The sequence below is a fragment of the Kwoniella dejecticola genome, chromosome 11 (assembly GCF_000512565.2).
Source record: "Kwoniella dejecticola CBS 10117 chromosome 11, complete sequence".
In the NCBI taxonomy this organism is placed as follows: Eukaryota; Fungi; Basidiomycota; class Tremellomycetes; order Tremellales; family Cryptococcaceae; genus Kwoniella; species Kwoniella dejecticola.
This window is the reverse complement of record NC_089311.1, coordinates 23503-42585: the sequence shown is the minus strand read 5'-3', so window position 1 is coordinate 42585 and position 19083 is coordinate 23503. Positions and strand designations below refer to the sequence as shown.

Here is a 19083-nt window from a genome sequence, read left to right as displayed (position 1 = left end):
AATCTCTTGATGTCGACAATAATTGATACCATTGCTATAAGATCCTGTTCCATACCTGCCCCTTACTCACAGACAACACTGCGCTGAAGCCGGATCGACGATTGGGTTGAGGACAGCCGCTTCTTCACCGATCTGAGCAGCTTTGACGATACGAATCATGGCGTCCGCATTCAACCTGCTTACTGCGGGTGGAGCAAAATTTGACAAGAACAGATTTCAGCATGACTTCGAGCTATTCGGTGGTGTGAGTGATCTTTTATCGTGCCTCTCTGAGACGCCCAGCATCGATTGAGGAGCTGACCAAGGCCTCGGCTATCCCAAAAGAAAAAAGATCGTAAGGGTAAAGGCAAAGCAACGTCAAAAGCGTTAGACAATACCAACGGCAAAACCCTTCCTCATTCGCTTGATTTTTTCGGGGATCATCCTACCATTCACTCGAAACCAACGCAGCAAGACGAATCTGACTTGGAGTCAGACGCATCTTCCTCCTCTTCTTCATCATCGACACACATCGCTCCGCCACCTCAGAAGATCACTCTGACAGGACCTGAACCTTTGCCCAAATCTCTCGTTACCGACCTGTCCTCTCTCACCGCCCGACATTCATCCTCGTCTTCCACTCGAGCTGGAGAGACGTTGGTACGAGCGCTGAAGAACACCAATATCCACTCGCTTTGGGGTGTACAATGTGCTGTGGGAGGATGTTTATTAGAAGATCGAGACACGATATGTGTAGCTCCCACTGGGTCGGGTAAAACTCTGTCTTACGTCTTGCCTACTTTGGTGAAACTCGAAAACCCCTCGAGATCGCTCAGAGACAGCGAAGATGTGAAAGGGATAAGAGCTGTGGTACTCGTGCCAACGCATGATCTGGCGATCCAGATACATGGCGTAGTGAAAGCTGTCACAAGAGGCAGGCAATGGAGAACGTTGGTGTTGACGAAAGCTACCGAAAAAGCGGTTTGCGACAGTTCGCCTGGAAGCGTATCCTCGCGCGCTGAACCAAAAGATGGCTCAGAAGAAGAGGAGGAAAACCAGTCGGATGATGACGGAGATGAAAGCGGGAGTGAGGAGGAATCGACGGGAAGTGTCAACGAATTCGCACAACCTCAATCAGGAAATCCAAGTGGGTTAGGGATAGACATCTTGATTGCGACACCGGAGAGATTACATCATTTGGTCGAGACAAAGCGAATATCACTTGCGTCGTGAGTGTCAACCATATCTTCACTCCGAAGGTGACACACCGCTGCACGCACGCTAATGTGGAGTGATACCTAAGGATTCGACATATCGTCCTGGATGAATCCGATCGATTGCTCTCTCCCGACTTCCTGCCCCAGGTTGAACCGATACTCAAGGCGTGCACGCATTCGGAAATCCAGAAGTGCTTTTTGTCAGCCACGATGCCGTCGGGCGTGGAAGAGATCGCCAAGAGATGGCTCAAAGGCGGAGGCGTGAGGGTGGTTGTAGGTGTCAAGTAAGTGACTCTGCGACTTTCCCGCGCTAGGCTCCGAGACATATGCGTTGCACCTGTCTCATGTTGTAATCACGCATGCTCACGACATGCTCTCTACTCCCAGAGATTCGGCTGTAACGACAGTTGACCAATCCCTTCTATATACCGGCTTAGAGTCTGGTAAACTCCTTGCGCTGCGCAACCTAATTACGACTGGCTCCTTACCTTACCCATCATTAATCTTCGTTCAATCCATCGAACGAGCAGATGAGCTGTACAAAAACCTGATCTTGGAAGGTATCAAAGTGGACGTGGTCCACGGTGGACGAGGGAAATCGAAGAGGGATGAAGCGATCAAGAACTTCAGATTAGGCCATGTGTGGATGTTGGTGGTCACCGAAGTCTTGGCTAGAGGGATGGATTTCAGAAGTGTCAAGGTTGTGGTCAATTATGGTCAGTCGATGTCCCTGCGACCGATCGATTTGGGCTATCTCACATCATGCTTCGGATGACAAGCACATAAAGCTGACATCACTCTTTGACGCCTGCCAGACTTCCCGCAAACGGTACAATCCTATATTCATCGAATTGGACGAACGGGCCGAGCAGGTCGGCCAGGAAAAGCTATAACTTTCTTCAATGTCGAGGACGGACCGTATCTGCGGACCATAGCGAATGTTCTGCGCTCGAGCGGATGCCCGGTCCCGGATTATATGCTGGATATGAAAAAACCAACCAAGAATCAGAAACGAAATCTTGCCAAAGCACCTATAAAAAGGAAGGCTGTTGGGGGTGGTGGTCGGGATGTAGCTAGGGAAAATGGTCGGAAGAGGAAGCAGATGGTAGAAGCCAGCAAGAGGCGGAGGGTCAAGCTAGATGAATAGAAGCGTAAAGCGACATGTAACATGGTATGCATAGTGCTTGATGTATTAACAGTTTCTTCTCTTGCGATAATTCTGCCGCATTCTTCCAAGAAAGCTTCAAGCTACTCAGACGTTGAAATCAGCATTAGCCATCAAGTCGTCCCATTCTTCCTCTTGCTTCTGCTCTTCCTCGAATGGCCTAGCCCATTCTATTACTTTACGATGGGCCATTACTCTATGAGTACGGGTCAGTAGTAGTCAGTATACGGTTTTAGATGTTCGATGATTTGAGCAAGCAGCTTACTTGTGTGCAGAGAAATTCATAATTTGCAGCGTATCAAGACTGACGGCTCGAGATATAGCGACATACGTTTGCCCTGTTGCATATGTTGATCAGTGTCACAACCCCGATGTTGTGAAGATGCATATTGACAACTTACCTTCGACGAAGATATTGTTGAGATCGATTTTCACTCGTTCTAGGGTTTGACCTCTGAGGATGGGTCGAGATATTAGTACGAACCGACAAAATCTGAATGATGTATTGCCGGGAGCGATGCCCGACACTTACTGCGACTTGTGAATAGTTAATGCCCAAGCCAGAATTAACGGAATCTGATGCCTCGTCGCTTCTGGCCTTCCCCTGCGTGTGACATCAATATCAGTAGGCTGAAGGATGGAGGTGTATGCTGTGCTAGATCAAGATATACTGACGAGGCATTGAGGACATCCACCGCCATTTGAGGAACGAGCACTCGCTTAGCGACTCTTCCGGTGGCGAATCTCGAAGGCACAAACTCGACGACCGGCCAAAAGACTTTGGGATCAGGTGATGATCCAAAGCTCCCTGATACAGGATGGATATTGGCTGACAAGGCTTCCGAAATCGTCATGAAGTCGACGACAACACCTAGAAACACAAATATCAGTCGCATTCTGGAAGGCAGTCCAGAAGCCAGGACGTACCCGTAGACCCATTCACCAAAACGCCGTCCTGTTTTTTGAGTCAGTCCGGTATTGCAAGAGCAGAATAACGTGTAAGATCATACCTGCATATTCTGAGAGATGGCGTCAAAGCAGTCAGTCTTCCAGTCAAATACTTCCAACGGCAGCAAGCTTGAACACACGTACTGTGACAAGCATGACAAGAGCGCCAACTTTCAAAGCCAGCTTCTGGGGCCAGATCGTGTTCCTATTCAGACTGTCTGTGGCTCGAATACTGTCTAAAGCATATCCCTGCGATGTGATTCCAGGTACATCATAGGCGACGTATTCTTGTGAAGGCGAGTCGAGCGCTTCCAGACGTTTGTCGTTTATAGCAGCTACTTCTGCTTTCTGTGGATATCTGCAAGCCATGTTATATGAGCAATGATCTGCTCGATACTGGTCATCGCAGACTCACAGTCCAACGGGCTCGATACCTTCGGGATATCGCACCGTTCTGTCCAAGCCCCTCAAAGTGTCCACATCTTGCTGAGATATCGCTCCTCTCCTCATATTTTCCAGGATCTTCACAAACCCATCGTCTTTCTGCCTAAAAACCCTTGTCAATGCGCTCATATTCTCCTTTGGGATAACTCTATTCCAGCTCTCGGCTTCGAAGGCGAACGAGGTGTTGCTAGCAGATCCCTTGGCGACAGGAGGAAGCTGATAGAAATCACCAGTCAGGATGATCTGGAGTCCACCGAAGGGTGCAGTCGATTTGCGGATCTTTCGACCGATGTATTCTAATTTATCGAACAATTTGGCATCTATCATCGAGACTGCATGGTATTCTCTGGGTCAGCTAGTTGCGTCTGAGAACGCTATCAAACGTATTTGTGTTGGAGACGTTGCTCACTTTCGTCAATGATGAGAGCACCAGTGGTCTTCCACCTCTTGGCAGTCATCTTATTGCGTAAGATATTCTGGTACAGCTTTTCGGCCGGTGCATCTCCTAGCCCGATACCAGCCCATGAATGGACGGTAGTCCCTCCTATGTTGCTAGGGGTTGAACTCGTCAGCCAGGGTGGTCAGGTACGGAGTCGTGTCATTCGACTCTGAGTATAACTTCACTTACACCCCAGCCATACCAGTACTAGCCGTTACACCCAATTTCCACCTTGGAACCTCGCTTCGTTCTCCATTCGTCTCCCCGCTGAGATATCTGCGCCAATTATCCTCCTCTAAGACCTTCTCGTCTTCCTCACGCTGCTTGAACGCTCGTATGATAGCCCGAAGCAAGACCGATTTTCCAGTTCCGGCTGAACCGGTGAAGAAGTAATTTTCGCCTTTCAGGATCCTAGTCAGTATTTCTTCCTGCTGCGATGAAAGGGTTGGGTCGACGAGAGCTGCCTTAGGCTTGACAGTATCCTCTAGGGGTGATTCATACGCATAGGCGGTCGAATCATGAGCATGTCGTTGAAGCCGGGATGCAGATACATCTTGATCAAGATCCTCTTCTTTGACTGATTGCTTCGATGGATTCGATCTTACAGGGAGATCAGACGATTCGGGTCGATGCCGCAAGCCTGATCTGAGCCAGCCCTATGCGATTGTGAGTATGATTATCGGTTTGTGGAAAGCAGACAACTTACTTCTGCTGCTTGGGGATGAGGGAAAGACTTGTGAACAGCACCCGGAAAGCCGTTGACCTTTGCAAGAATGGTAAGACTGGATGCCGCGAGATGACGAGGGATATGCGGATGATGATGAAGTTGACTCACTTGACGAGCAGCCTCGCCCCATGTAGCGTAAACCCCAGGTCTTCTCCCTACTCTAACCGCATACCATTTAGCTTTCGGCATTTTGATATGCTGGTAGACAAGATCAAGATGAAGATTGGGCCCAAGTATCAACGGCGCCCCAAGTCCAACGCTGCACCGATGTCATCGTGTGAGGAGGAATGGTTTGGTATGGACGTCTCGAAAAGCGAGTTGAATGATGAGCAAGTGAAAGGGAAAGGATGATTAAACAAGGGGACATGAAACGAACATCCCAACAGATCAAAGCGCGTCGAATCAACCCATTATAAAAAATCGTAATGATGATTACGAATTATCCTCACTGTCGTTACAATCGATTAGTATCAAAACATAATGTCTTCTCGTCATGCTGGTCGTCTAGATGCGTGTATGTTTTGCATGTGTGACCTGATGACAACTATGATCGTGTACAATAATATGTCGATGGATGCGTCTGTCTAAGTGTCTAAGTATCTAGGTATCTATAGATTCCAAAAGTCCCTGATATTATGAACAAAAGTCGTAAAGTCATAGCTAATAACTGAAGATGTATCGACGTTTCTTACCGAAAGGATAAATCACTAAAGCAGCAGCGAATAGCCCTATCGCTAGACCGATACCTACTTGAACCATCCGGATACTGACTATAACAGCAGCGTTGATGGATTCCCCACTCGAGCTTCCTGAATCGGACGACGAATCTTCGCTTGAATCAGAGCTGCTGAGACCACCAGCAGCGGCGATGGCGTTGGGCACGATCAACAATATTCCCACGACCATTGATGGAAATGCTGAACCTCCGCCCAATCTCGAGTAGAGGTTGCCCAAAATGCTATGCAGTATGAGTATGTCATCAGCTCGGTGGACGTTGAGGAAGCGAATCAGAAGTAGGGCTTACCCAAGTGTGAAGGCTGAAACGGCAGAAACGACATTGGTTTGATCAATTTGCTGTAAGCCGACCCTTCACATCAGCCGAGGCAACCATTCCAGACATCCGAGAGAAGACTTACTGCAGTAAGGTAGAAGTTGACAACGTAACCAGCACAAGCGACCAAGACCATTACAAAGATGTCTTTGGATCGGCAATCCGCTCTGAACCAGATTGCTAGCGAGTAAGCAAACAACGGGACAAGAAGGAATAACCACCAGTCGCTGACTAGACTCAGATGTCATTGTCAGCCTCGAGCAATCATCCAAGAGATATCGTGACGACTTACCTTCTTGGTACCACCAGAAGTCCCATTCCGGGTTCCGATAACATGCAACCGTGGTGGCTTCTTCCGTACTCGAGGTCGAGTTGGAAAAAGTGAAAGTTCCTATGGTAACTCGCATGTAAGAGAAGGAGTCTGACAAACCACCAAACAACAATCAAGTATGCTGCTCACCATTATTGAAAGTCTGGTCCCAGTAGGTATTATTACTGTTGAAGCTGCCGGTTATAGTAGCCATAGGCGACGAGGAAGTACTAGAGGTAGTGGTCGGCTGTGATGGACCGAATGAATCCCAAATCTGACTACCGATTCCCAGTCCGAGCGACAGGAACAAGGTGTACACCACAGCCCACACCAGTCGTCTATGACAGAGCATCAGCCAAGAGCGGCGCAGATTTTAGGAATTCCACCTTGCTCACATTGCTCCCGCAACGATATTTTTCGATCCCAGCTCCAACGCTCCGAGGCAGATATGCCATCCTGGTAGAATTAGTACAATCGCAGCCTATTCATCTCGGTCAGCCTTACTTTGACAACATGTCAGCAACCTACCGAAGCCAAGGACTCGTAGCAGAACCATTTTGAAGCGCCTAGCCCTCGCTGGTAGTACATCTGCGTCAGCTTATGCGGTCTTGTACAATTGCCAGACTTACAGCGACGAAACTCAATATCCCAGCCATAGCGATCTCAAAGATATTCGATACAAGTTTATTCTTTTCAGCAATCGTGAATTGGACTATCGCCAACATGCTGCCCAGAACACCTGACATGAGGATATCGATGAAAGATCCCGAGAACGCGACTCGTGCTGAAGTGGCTGATGCTACTGCTGCAGCAAGGATGAGAGCCCATCTGGAATAGGGCACAGTCTGCCATATAGATGTATGATCAATGATGAGTGAGATGAAGACCTCTCTGACATGAAAACTCACCCGGTGCTCGATCCTTCTGAGCACTCTACAACCCTGACTAGCTGAGATTTCATCGTGTACCACCTTCCTGTATACCTCGTGGACCAGTGACAATCGATATAGCTCCAACCCACCACTTGGTCGGATGAAGAGGATGTCGGTTGAATGGACATCGGAATCTCGGAAGGCGACTATCAACACAGACGGGAGGAAGAAGAAAGATGCTTCAACGGAAAGGATATCGGCAGTGGCTGAGAGCCATGCTTCCACTGAGTGTGCAGGTGCCCCATAGCTAAGAGGTTGTCAGTGTTCAACATGACAACCAAGTGAACATAACTACCAAGTGAAGTTGAGATGACTCACCTGACAACCGCCTTCGCCAGCATTTCAATGAACCTTCAGACCCATGTATCAGTCAGACGCAACATGAAGAGAGGACTTATGGGACTCACTTCTTCCTCTGGATGATATTCGACACATGCTTGGTGACCGCCAGCTCTCTCTGCGTTCTTTTCCCCCTTCGCCGCTTCTTCCTACTCCTTCCTTTAAGTCGGCCTTCCTCCATGTCCTTCTCCAGGTCTGTGCCAATCTCGCCACCGGCACCCATTACCTCATCTTCCTGCCTATCGAGATCTTCCAACCTCGCATGAGGCTCGTCTACGCCATCATACCAACTGATCCGTCTCGCTCCGCTGCTCGTTTCTGCGTCTCCGCCATATGCAGGTGCTATGTGATTGAGTGTCGGACTAGCTGCACCAGCAAGACTGGACGAGGCTATAACCAGTGCTGCCATAGCACGATGCGTACTACCAGTAGAAGTCCCTTGAGAATCGTCAGGATAACCAAACCACGTTGCAGCGTACCCGTGTCCGATCATGAATTTCCTGAATTTCTGACTGAATCCTACATTAGGCGGTGGCTTGAGCACGTTGGAGAAATGAGGAGACGGTATATAGGGTTCTTCAATGTTCTGACTTCGGTGAGGAAGTTGTTGATGTCGCCTGTTTCTATGCACCCGAACCTTTTCATTCTTGAGCCTTTCCTCCAGGTCACTTCCTGAAAACTCTTCTCCATTGTCCAGACTATTTCGCCTACTGCCGTTGACACTCGAGCTTGCAGATGCCGTGGCGAAAAGTGACTGAGAACTCCACCTCCTCCGACGCCTACCATGTCTATCGTGACTTCCACCTTGATCTCTAAGTAAAGAACGGAGTTTTCCTCGGTCCCGCTCACCCGCTTCGGTTCTGTACAACCCCAATAAAGCACTTAGTACCCCTCCCGATTTAACGGCTCTGTCTTCCTCGGTCTCCTCATCACTGGTCTCCCACATGGATGATCCGGCAGAAGATCTTCGACTGGACGTTCGGGAAGCCGTATGAGCGGGCTTTGGCGAGGCGCTGGATTCAAAAGAAACGGCGGATGAAGAAGGTGCACTCAATGGGTCATCGTCCTCATCGGTATCTGGGGTGTTCTGTTGTGGTGGTGGTCGTCCTGTATGCTTTCTCACTAATCTCGAAGCTATCTGCTTGGTACTCCGAGTGTCGTCTGTCTGATGGCGCGACGATGATCGTTGGACGGCACTCATATCCAGGATATGGTGATCTCTCAGGCGACTTTTCCAATGCACCTTCAATAGATCTGGTCGACGCGATTCTTCTATCTTGCTCAGCTCATCGGCCGCACTTTGCGATGCATCTGATTCCTTCTTTGCATCACTAGTCCTTCCGTTACGCTTCTCTTCTTCAGGCTGTGCATCGTTCCCAAGGCTGACATCAACCTCCTGCTTGGAGGTCAGCTTGTCGGCCGGATCATCTCTCGGTATATTCGAAGGTGAAAGAAGAGGAGACGGTACAGGGGATAATTCCGGGCTTGTCGGTATGGAAGTAGGCGGGTTCTCGGGGCTTGATATCACAAAGACAGGCTGTGGCGAGTCCAATGATTTTTGAGCTGAAGTGTCTCGGCGTTCTTCTTCTCCTTGTTGATCTGACATGAAGAGTGATACCCTCGCTCAGAAAGCCTCTTCACGCTCACAGTACGTCGTTGGAGGTGTGCAGAATCTTCTAGCGCTGTATATCTCTTCTTGTGAAAAAGGAGCACCTAGTCATGATAAAGAACGTTACGAGACCTCCCCCGGACCAGAATGTCTAGCTCGAGATCAGAGCTGCTTAGAAATTGTTTGTTAACCTTCTCTTCGCGTAATAATCAGAAGGCAAATTTTGGCAAATGACATCATGCCGGCGGGAACCCTCTCATCGCGCAGCGAGGTCTGGAATCAAGTTGTCTCCGGTTCTCTCAGGGCGGGTTATGCACAGTCAAAAGTAGGATTTAAGGGTTACACCCCTAAAGCGGGCAAAGGGAGCACATGCTTTTCATTTCACAATTCACATAGAACATTCAGTTTGTTTGTGGGGTCTGTGGTACAATCCTTATAGATTCAATTCAGAAGATTTCGGATAAATCTAGACTTATATACAAACCCTCCTCGATCCATCCAGCCTGGCATCAACATGCCGGACATAGACGGGACCAGCGTGAATGCAGCTCAAGATGGCAAGAATCAAGTTCCACCAGTGCAGGATGGTGATATGCACTTGACGGATGAAGCGACGCTATTTGCCAGTCCTTTGCCAATAGTTGGTGCAAGAAAGACAACCACTAGGAAGGAGGTTTGGGTTAGTCACCTCACCCAAACTCGTTGAGCCCAAACAGACTGACGATCAACAGTCATGGTATCTGTACTACGTCGGAAACTCGGGCTTAGGTCAGTGCATGGAGCATTGTTGTGCTCGAGCTAAGTGGAGATTTGCTGAGAAATACCGCCCACAGGTCCCTTCAACTTCGCCATTTCGGCCTGGCAGAATTTGCTCTATCAAGCTGGATGGGATCCCGCTTTCCCTAGGGGTACTGTAGCTTGTGGTGACGGAGGTATGTCAGGAAGTCCGCGGATCAATGCTTATGGAAATGATCAGGCTGTAACCTTGTTGCCTATGGAACGGAGCGTTCGGGTGAGTCGTACCCCTTGAGTTCTCAGCTGACGATATAGTCAATTCCATCGTTCTAATCACCAATGGGCTATCATTCGCGTTCCAGGCTGTCATCTTTCTGATCGTGGGATCATTTGCGGATTACGGGGTATGGAGACCGCACATTACAACGGCATTCACTGCCCTAACTTGGGCTGTTAGTTTTGCTTGGCTGGGTGTCGAGAAACCGTCCAAGTGAGTCTGCACACCTCTTCTCGCAGACTCATACTTATATGTCGCAGGTGGGAGGCGGGGACTGCATTGTACATCTTGGGCTTGATAGGCTATCAAGGCGCGTTGACCTTTTGGACAGCGGCGTTTCCTGGATTGGCTAGAGATCTGCCAGAGATCAAAGAAAGTGAACTTCAACTGACGACGGGAGAGACTGAGTAGGTCCAATCTTCACGATTTTAAATATCTGCGCATTTCTCCTAGTGCTAGCTGACACTGATGCTGTCTAGTCAAAAGACGCATGACCGCAAAGACATGCTAGCTCGTAATAAACTGGCAAATGTATCATTTCTTGTCTGCTCCGTAGGGGAACTCGTTGTGCTGGCGATCTTAGCTGGGATTTTGGAGGGAGTGATCAACGACGATCCCGATAGCAATACTCGAGCACTGAGCATTGTGTGTGCGTATAGCGCAGGCGTATGGAGTGAGTTTTGACTTGTTACTTGGTCTTGGTACCTCGCTCACGGAATGCCAGTAATATGCGCTATCCCTTGGCTACTGTTCGAACAATACAGACCCGGAAACCAACTGCCACCTCATACCAGCTACTTCACTGTCGGGTACGTGCTATGTAGGTTCTGTGCATGACCTTCCGCTAATCTCCATTCAGGCTGAAGCAGATATACCACGCGTTCAGACTCTGTCTGCGACTCAAGCAAACGTTCATTTACCTTGTTCGTTGACTCCTTTCGTGGTCGAAGCGCGTCGTCCTGATAGCTGAGTGCGCATAGGCCGCATATTTCTTCCTGGGAGATTGTTTGAATACAGTGGGTGAGTAAAACAAGTGTGACATCCTCGTTCGAGAGCTAGAGCTGACAACACTTTCTCAGTCACGGGTCAGCGCCTTCTTCATTTGCCAGCAATCGTCCCTAACGCTTTTATGCAGTCATCGCTACCCTTCAGAACGAAGTTGTTTCCTATGACACGAAAATGCTGAACTAGTGAGTCCCATTTACTTTGAGCTGAAGTACCTTGCGTGGACCCTTATGATTATGTGATAGCCTCCTCATCGACGGAATCGCTGCCCAAGCCATCGGGTACGTCTGAACACGGGAAGGTACACAAGCGAAGGCCAAGGCTTATGTCTGAGTGTAGAATCGGAATCTTCTGGCTTGTTCAAAGACGGTATACCATCCCCACGAAGACAATGCTTCTGTTTGTGAGTAGACTTCTTCCCATCAAGCTGTCAATGTCAAGCTGACTGCCCGTCAGAACGCCTTTTGGATACTCGTTCTTTGCGCATGGGGTTGTATAGGTATTACGCAGCAGAAATTTGGATTCCACAATGCATGGGAATTCTGGGCGTATCAAGGGTTCTACGGAGTGAGTTCGAACATCGATTACCAGCGCTGATTGCCAGATCTTTGTTTGTCCTTGGTATGCCATTTCAGTGAGTTACAGGAAGCCTTCTTTGACCAGACCAAAGCTGACATAGACTTGCAGCAAGCGATGATATCTGAAGTTGTACCTCGGGGCAAAGAGGTGAGTGAAAGGCCTCCTAGACCGAGCTAACCCGCCGCAGTTTCTGTTCTTCGCACTCTTCTCCATTATCGGTAAAACATCGAGTTTCATCGGACCCTTTGTTAGTAGCGCGATCATTGACGACTCTGGGAACACCAATATGCCTTTCACCTTCCTATTGGCACTGGGAGTGGTATCCTTCGGGATCCTGGCATGCGTCAATGTGGATAAATCTCGTAGAGAGTGTCGGAAGTACCTCGAGGATGAGGCCATCAGGATCTACGGAATGAATTCGGCAGAGGTACTCGTGGTCGGCAATCACCATGAGATGGATGGGCAACGGCCGGTCACCCTGGGTAACGACAAAATGCAGTCGTAACAATTTATCGGAACTTGAAAGCTCAACGGGTGCATGGGCAATTATATGTATGTATACATATATACGTGTATATGTCACTTCCGTGTATATCCAAATGAGAACGGGCAAACCATACCTATTCACGTGTATAAATATTCTACAATACGCGGCCTTCGTGTGTGAATGCCACCAAGTATAGAATAATTCCGCTATGTCCGATTGGCATGTGATCACCTCCTTGGTCCCGCGGAAATCGACATGAGCATTCTCACTTTAATCTTTAGATCTTTCCCATCCATATCTTTCTCCGACTTGACCTGCTATCACCAAGTAAAACGCACATTGAACGGCGAAATGTCATCCAGTGATGCCCGTGGACCAACTTTATCCCCTCCTGCTTCGGGTGGTCCTTCGCAAAAACGGACCTCCGGCGGGCACGGAGAAGGAGGAAGACCGCAGAAGAAGAGGAAGCAAAGACAGCAATTCAGTTGTGCTGGTATGTCACCTTGCTTGGGATCTGGACCATGTTTCTCCGAGCTGATAACACAACAAAATTTGCCAGAATGCCGACGGCTGAAACTCAAGTGTGATCGACAGAGTGAGTGGAGCGTCACCCTTCTCGCTAGCGACTAACGGTCTTCAACAAATAGTACCCTGCGCCAATTGCGTGAGGAGGGCTTGTGGACACTTGTGTCCGGAGAAAGAAAGGCCTCAAGGAAATGTGTAAGCCATCGAAACGTTATTCAGAGATATTCCCCACTTACGGTCCGCACGCTCATTATGATGCCCAGTAGTGGTCCAAATGGTCTATTAAATCGACTGGAAACTCTTGAAGGCATGCTACAAGAGCACGGTATCCCTTTACCATCTTCCGCGGCCCCGGTCAATCGCGCTGCGACCCCTTCCAATCCCGCACCGGATTCCCTACGTCAGCGTTCGTCGTCGTTATTCAAACACAATGACCAGCCATCGCTAGACATACATACCTCTCATAACAACAACCAACCTAAAGCTTCTACTTCAATATCGCCATCTGTACCAGTTGAAGGTGCTCTGTCTGATCTGGCAGACGCTGCAGCCTTGTCACACCATGAAGACGCTAGCACTCAAGGAATGGACTCCGGACCCAGTATACCGCAACCTGAATTGCAACAAGTACGATTTGACTTCAGCACGCCGTCCGTAGAAGCACTCAACATATACAAACCTGTTGAGCCACCTCGACCAGACGATTCTCCTGACAACCAGAGCTACGGGACATTAGTGCTTAGTCATGGTGGAAGGTCGAAGTACTTGGGTCCAACAGCTGCCAGTGAATGGCTCAAGGATGTGAGTGGAGGAGATTCCGCTTGTATCTACTCCAGCAGCGCGGTATCTCACTGTCTGTTTTTGCAGCAAGAAATTCACGAACCAGTCGAATCTCCTTCTGCATCTAGATACCCCTCGCCCGACCGACCGACAGATCTCGCCTCTGGTTCCACATCGATGCCGCAACCTTCTATACCTTTTCCCTTTCGAAGTCAGTATCTAAGAACCGATCAGCTGTTGTCGAAACTTCCTCCCATCGACGAGGGCATGGTGTTGGTCGATTCTTATTACCGCTATTTTGCTTGGCAGTAAGTCTAGTGACTCGTCGTAACTCGCTGATCAGAAATCTATAGCTTCAACGTCGCTCCCCGGACATCTTTTCAGCCCAAATTCAGTCGAGCGTATGAAGCTGCCATGGGTAATCAACCTCAGGCAGTAGTCGTTCAGGAATTAGCTCTAATATATATCATTCTTGCTATGGGTGCCCTGCATAGTCTGGAACTAAGAGCAAACGATCCTCTTGCTGAGCACTATTGCAATTTGGCAAAGGCGTGTCTTGCGAAAGGAGACTTCTTGGTGAACACTACTTTAGCCGGAGTACAAAGCTTGGTGAGTGAACCCCCCCTCCCGGCTAATAATTTCGCTGACTGAGTACCTCAGCACATAATGGCTCATTTCATGCTGTAGGTCACCGGAGCATGCCCACAATGAGCGAATTCACGCTGACTCTTTCGGTAAAGGGAGACGGAAAAGGGCCGGAACGGTGATTCCGCTTGGCCCCTTTGGGGAATGGCTATGCGCCTGTCGCAAGCGGTATGTGTGCTTGATAGGACGCCATAGATATATTCGGCTGACTTTATGACCAGATGGGTTTGCATCGAGACGGAGCTCGCTGGAACCTTCCTGCAGAAGTTGTGGAGGAGCGTCGGTAAGCGACCTTATTTCGTCGACATGTTTGTCATCCGTTGATCAATGTGTCCAGCCGTGTGTTCTGGGAATCTTACTCCTCGGATATATTTCAGGTGAGTTCATGAATGCGCATCTTGATACCTTTGGTGACTGAACAACTACTCCACGACCAGGCGAACTGCTTTTCGCGCCCGTGAGTGGGATTGGAAAATCACTTCGTTATGTACATGGTCTAATATTCACCTACCACGCAGGTACTCAATCTCCCTAGACTACGTTGATACGGCTCTTCCTGCCAACACACTTCCAGGCCCTGACCCTGACTTCTTTTTGCTCAAATTTGAGCTGGCGCAAATTTCCGCAGCGTGAGGCGCAGTTTCTCCATCTATTCAACTGCATCGTCATCATCAGGCTGACGAGCGGATGTAGCATACTTGATCGTGCAATGAGGGTCAGAGAAACGCCGTATATCACTGTAACGGATCTGCATGCGCGGATGTAAGTCCGACTGTATTATGCTCGCAGAGCCTTTTAAGCTGATCATTCGCTTCACGGACTACACTGGCTAGATGTCACTTCGAAAAGCAGATTCCCTTCCGATTGAGGTGTCGAGCGGCCCTGCTAGCTCTGCCGTCTGTTTACTCCAATCCCGAAATGGCTATTCGAGATAGTCCTGCCCCAGCCCCCAGCAATCTCAACCTATCGTTCCAAGTAAGCTTATGACCATCACAATTCGATAGGTCACGCTACTGACGCTCACTTAACAGCAAGCCACCCTTGCCATCAATATTTCGGAAACAATCCTCTTCCTTCACCGACCCTTCTATGCACGCGCAATATACGAGTCCGAGGACCCGACTAGATCAGCTTTCGGCATGTCCTTCCTGGCCGTGGTAGAGCGTTGTCATGAAATGATCAATGTGATAGCAGGTCTGTACGCCCTGCACCCTAATGTCTGTGCACGACATTGGTATCTTTGGGTGAGCTTATGAGACATTCCTCATGTGAGGTAATGTGCTGATTTGATCTCGCTTCCTGATCAGTACCACGCGTTCAACTCCGCAGTTTGCCTAGGAACTCTGATATTTAGAAACCCTAAGAATCCCTTGGCCGGATTCGCACTATCACAGATAGACTCTGCGATCGGTCTATATACCTCGCTTGTACAGATTGGATCATCTCGCAGGATCTTGAACAATCTGCGGTGGCTATTACGTTTAAGAGCGCAAGCAGTGCGGAAGATTGAGCCTACCACTGGTGACGGTATCATGCCCACTCACCACGAAAATGTGGAAGACAGCGACGATGAGAATATCGAACTCATTGGTCTCAAGACAAGATTGATCGAAAGGGCATCACGAGGTGCCCAAACTGCAAAGACTATCTTCCAAACCACGCCCACTGCCTCGGGCGCCACAACTTCCCCCACGACCAATGTAAACGATACGATAGCGATCGCGTTGCAAGAGTTGCTATATAATTCCGGAACACCAGAGCAGAATCTACCCGTCATCAGCCACGCTTCCACCGACGACACAGCTGTCAATCAGAATTCGACCAACGAACTGGTCAGTGACTTATCTGCTTGCAGTGTCTGCATCTTTTGCTTATCCTGACTGAACAGCTGCACCAATTCTGGGATCCCATGATGCTACAAGATGTTTCAGAGAAAGACGGACTTGCTTTTGCGGTGAGCTTTGCAATCCCTCGGCCCGATGATCGCTAATTGTCTGATCCGTCCTCAGGATAGTAATTGGTGGAATTGGGATCCATCAATAGGGGGGGACGGCAATAACGTTGCACCTTAGCACACGACAGTCTCTTCGACTAGGACTTACATGCAAGCTAGAGGTAGACGGTGTCTCCTTGCATTGACTGACGCGTCTCACGCGAGTCAATCAGGTGCATGCATTCGTATTGTCCATTGGTAACTATGCTAGTTGTTCTCTGTCCTTGCGGGGCGATATTCGGGATTGCCTACAAAAGACTGAAAAATCCGACCAGGGATACAAGAACGATCGATCCCATCATGCCTGAGGTGAACTTGGGCGAAGCAGCGCTCTTCGCATTCGAGTTGGTGCTCGAGGTGCCGGAGTTTGCGCTACCAGCAGAAGAACTTGTAGTACTGCCTGCTGAGGCGGCAGGCCCTGAGGCAGAGGACGATCCAGAAGAGCTACCACTAGACGATTGATTGGTGTACGTCAGGAAGTCTGGATAGGTCACGTTGGTCTCCACATAAGGCTGAGTCGTGTTGAAAGCGCTGGCAAGAGGAACAATATACTTGAAAGCGGCCTTGATAGCGTCATATTGGGAGATGAACTCTGACATGGTGAAATTGGCTGCGGTTGAAAGCTGACAGTGAGCGAGAGTGAGGGAAAAGCGCAAAGATGGTAGGCTTACTAAGTTCATGAGTGAGAACCATTGGCCCACTAGATTTGTAAGTTCCGTTCGACACCTTTGAAATGACAGCTTGATAGTTTGCAGTAACATCTGCTTCCGTCACATTGCTGCCAGCGGCACCTGCACGCCAATCCTCCTACGAACAACGTTATCAAATGGTCTTATATCATTGGAGAGAAACGGAATCTCACTTACCGAATCGTCTGACCAGACGTAGTTGGTCAGATTTAGACTTTGAGCGATAAGTCGAATTCGGTTATCGACATCTCCGTACGGAGGTCTCCAGCAGGTCGGAGTGACCCCTAGAACTTCTTTGATCGCTTTTCTGGTGTAGTACAGTTCTGCGAATGCTTCTTCGTTGGAGAAGGATGTCATGTATCTAGCTGGTCAGCGATGAGTCTCGAGCAGCATAACTCACTGATGCGACCAAGTGTGAATACAAATCTCGTGACCATCTTCCAGACCTCTCTGCGCCTGCAGAGGCCAGTCCATGACATTACTTCCGATGTAGAACCTGGAGCGAAATGTCAGCTGGAACAATGGAAGCCAACTATGACTCACATTGTTGCCTTTTGTCCTTGATCCCGTAGATAATCATAGAATGCATTATGACTGCAATTGGGTCCGTCATCGAAGCCTAGCCCCCATGTGTCCGGCTCTGGGACTGTCGTGTGATCCGCATTGATACCGGTTGAACTCTCGGGTGTAGTACATTGACGCCATGTCCACCAACAGTCAGGGTCTGTAGCATTGTACCCGACGTTCGAGAAATCTCCGGTCGAGGTACCTGTGAACATGGTCAGACTGTCCTAATCCCTCCAAACACTCACCTTTGGGTTTGATGTTAGGTACTTTGGAGTTGACGGTAGAATTGATTGTCGCGAATAGTGAAGCAGCCTCTGTGTCACCGCTGACAAGAGTTGCCGTTTCCCAAATGGTGGGGAACGAAGATTTGATAGAGGTAACTGGTTCATAAGAGTAGGCGGTACACTCAGTGGAGGGATCTGTCATTAGTTTTAGCAAACACCCTTTCCCGCAAAATCTTGTCGAAGCTCACCTGTACTTTGAGCTGCACTAGCTTCATCCGTAACTTGTCGCTGCACCAGACGCCTAGATTGTAACGATCTCAATTCAGCAGCATTGTTGATAACAGGACCGCCTGGATTTCTCCTCATGACTTCGTGGCCACCACATCCTCGATGTCCCAAGACTTCGACAGTGCCCACACTTAAGGCCAGAGTGATCGTAGCTACGGCTCCAAGCATCTTGTTTTCGCTGACAAAGGGAGGAAAATTGAAAGAATAGAAAAGAAGTTCTTAAAAGCTGCAATCCTCCTTCAGCTTCATCGGTCAGCCATGCTTTGCTGAACTGCAAAATGCGGTGCATGCAGGAATTCGGGATTTGGTGTAAACAAGAGACACTTGACATGAATAAAGAACTTGAAATGACTGCTATTTATGGAACTGCGACATTGGTACTTGCGCAAGGGCATGCAGGTAAAACATGCAAACCCTAGTTCCAAGTCACAGAACTTGCCCTAAACCAGCAAAGATTTGTTGACAGCCATTTGCCGAAAATTGCTACCACGTGTGATTGAGATTCATTGCGATGCAAGCGAAAATCAAATAAACGCATTTCTTGGCCGCACCACGCTTCAGGGTATAGTTGGATGATCTCATTAAGCAGCGGAGTGTTGCTTGCGGATGGCCATCATGTCCCTATCTCTCTATTCTCTCCGGCTTGTTAATTATTAATCCCATCGCCCTCCACATGATACGGTATCTGTCTTATCAAAAAAATTTCATCGAAAGACTAAACCTAAGATACCTAACCTCCGGAAAGCTGATCGAACGGCGGCCGGTGTCGATGACGATTTGTCATGAAGCCATATTTCCGTCCTAGCCACCTCCTGAGCCCCTGCGACGTGCCCTGTGTCCTTAGCTGCGGTAATTGTTGTTAGTGGATATTCAGGTCAACACACATATGCAGTAGACAGATGCGATCCGGCACGGTAGTTTCTATGTCACGAATCGCTGACAGAGACGGGCATAAACGTGTCGCTCGGACTGGACGACAGCGTGAAGAGCTATATGCGGTTTTCTGAGGCTCGCTGTTCTAGCTGTTTCCAATTGAATTGTGACGCATTGTTTGTAATCGAGAAAATTCGAAGCGCCGTGAAGCACTTGCCTGGCTTGCTGAAGCCGGAAGATGCGGAATGCCAGCCCG

At 48.9% G+C, this 19083-nt stretch overlaps 8 protein-coding genes across 8 annotated transcripts; 4 read left to right on the top strand and 4 right to left on the bottom strand.

The window, feature by feature from the left end:
• Positions 1–157: 157 nt before the first annotated feature.
• On the top strand, positions 158–2343 carry I303_108134 (ATP-dependent RNA helicase ROK1; the record flags this gene model as incomplete). The annotated part of the gene is made up of 5 exons (XM_018410805.1): positions 158–244; positions 325–1208; positions 1283–1480; positions 1584–1912; positions 2012–2343. 5 exons carry the CDS (start codon positions 158–160, stop codon positions 2341–2343), a joined length of 1830 nt encoding a protein of 609 aa, XP_018260615.1.
• A 105-nt stretch (positions 2344–2448) lies between these two features.
• I303_108133 (uncharacterized protein) lies at positions 2449–5108 on the bottom strand (the record flags this gene model as incomplete). Its single annotated transcript, XM_065969770.1, has 12 exons — positions 2449–2557; positions 2627–2699; positions 2763–2815; positions 2894–2965; positions 3037–3232; positions 3289–3316; positions 3454–3667; positions 3725–4085; positions 4163–4305; positions 4382–4848; positions 4899–4955; positions 5028–5108. 12 exons carry the CDS (start codon positions 5106–5108, stop codon positions 2449–2451), a joined length of 1854 nt encoding a protein of 617 aa, XP_065825842.1.
• A 471-nt stretch (positions 5109–5579) lies between these two features.
• Positions 5580–9157, bottom strand: I303_108132 (uncharacterized protein; the record flags this gene model as incomplete). The annotated part of the gene is made up of 11 exons (XM_065969769.1): positions 5580–5877; positions 5944–5993; positions 6056–6201; positions 6263–6361; positions 6431–6618; positions 6676–6761; positions 6809–6856; positions 6910–7125; positions 7189–7459; positions 7531–7563; positions 7620–9157. 11 exons carry the CDS (start codon positions 9155–9157, stop codon positions 5580–5582), a joined length of 2973 nt encoding a protein of 990 aa, XP_065825841.1.
• Positions 9158–9674: 517 nt separating this feature from the next.
• I303_108131 (uncharacterized protein) lies at positions 9675–11874 on the top strand (the record flags this gene model as incomplete). Its single annotated transcript, XM_065969768.1, has 16 exons — positions 9675–9839; positions 9892–9928; positions 9994–10092; positions 10137–10166; positions 10211–10385; positions 10433–10579; positions 10652–10845; positions 10897–10981; positions 11032–11095; positions 11153–11192; positions 11308–11362; positions 11423–11458; positions 11517–11580; positions 11634–11734; positions 11782–11811; positions 11865–11874. The coding sequence occupies 16 exons, from the start codon at positions 9675–9677 to the stop codon at positions 11872–11874; spliced, it is 1332 nt and encodes a 443-aa protein (XP_065825840.1).
• Positions 11875–12042: 168 nt separating this feature from the next.
• I303_108130 (uncharacterized protein) lies at positions 12043–12261 on the top strand (the record flags this gene model as incomplete). The annotated part of the gene is made up of 1 exon (XM_065969767.1): positions 12043–12261. One exon carries the CDS (start codon positions 12043–12045, stop codon positions 12259–12261), a length of 219 nt encoding a protein of 72 aa, XP_065825839.1.
• Positions 12262–12594: 333 nt separating this feature from the next.
• I303_108129 (uncharacterized protein) lies at positions 12595–16265 on the top strand (the record flags this gene model as incomplete). Its single annotated transcript, XM_065969766.1, has 18 exons — positions 12595–12736; positions 12803–12838; positions 12891–12963; positions 13035–13569; positions 13636–13856; positions 13902–14157; positions 14209–14231; positions 14289–14361; positions 14415–14476; positions 14531–14570; positions 14631–14650; positions 14712–14822; positions 14887–14955; positions 15027–15168; positions 15225–15437; positions 15501–16025; positions 16082–16147; positions 16203–16265. 18 exons carry the CDS (start codon positions 12595–12597, stop codon positions 16263–16265), a joined length of 2670 nt encoding a protein of 889 aa, XP_065825838.1.
• A 169-nt stretch (positions 16266–16434) lies between these two features.
• On the bottom strand, positions 16435–17232 carry I303_108128 (uncharacterized protein; the record flags this gene model as incomplete). Its single annotated transcript, XM_065969765.1, has 3 exons — positions 16435–16796; positions 16858–16993; positions 17053–17232. 3 exons carry the CDS (start codon positions 17230–17232, stop codon positions 16435–16437), a joined length of 678 nt encoding a protein of 225 aa, XP_065825837.1.
• A 39-nt stretch (positions 17233–17271) lies between these two features.
• I303_108127 (uncharacterized protein) lies at positions 17272–18122 on the bottom strand (the record flags this gene model as incomplete). The annotated part of the gene is made up of 4 exons (XM_018410810.2): positions 17272–17371; positions 17419–17644; positions 17688–17861; positions 17915–18122. The coding sequence occupies 4 exons, from the start codon at positions 18120–18122 to the stop codon at positions 17272–17274; spliced, it is 708 nt and encodes a 235-aa protein (XP_018260620.2).
• Positions 18123–19083: the final 961 nt, after the last annotated feature.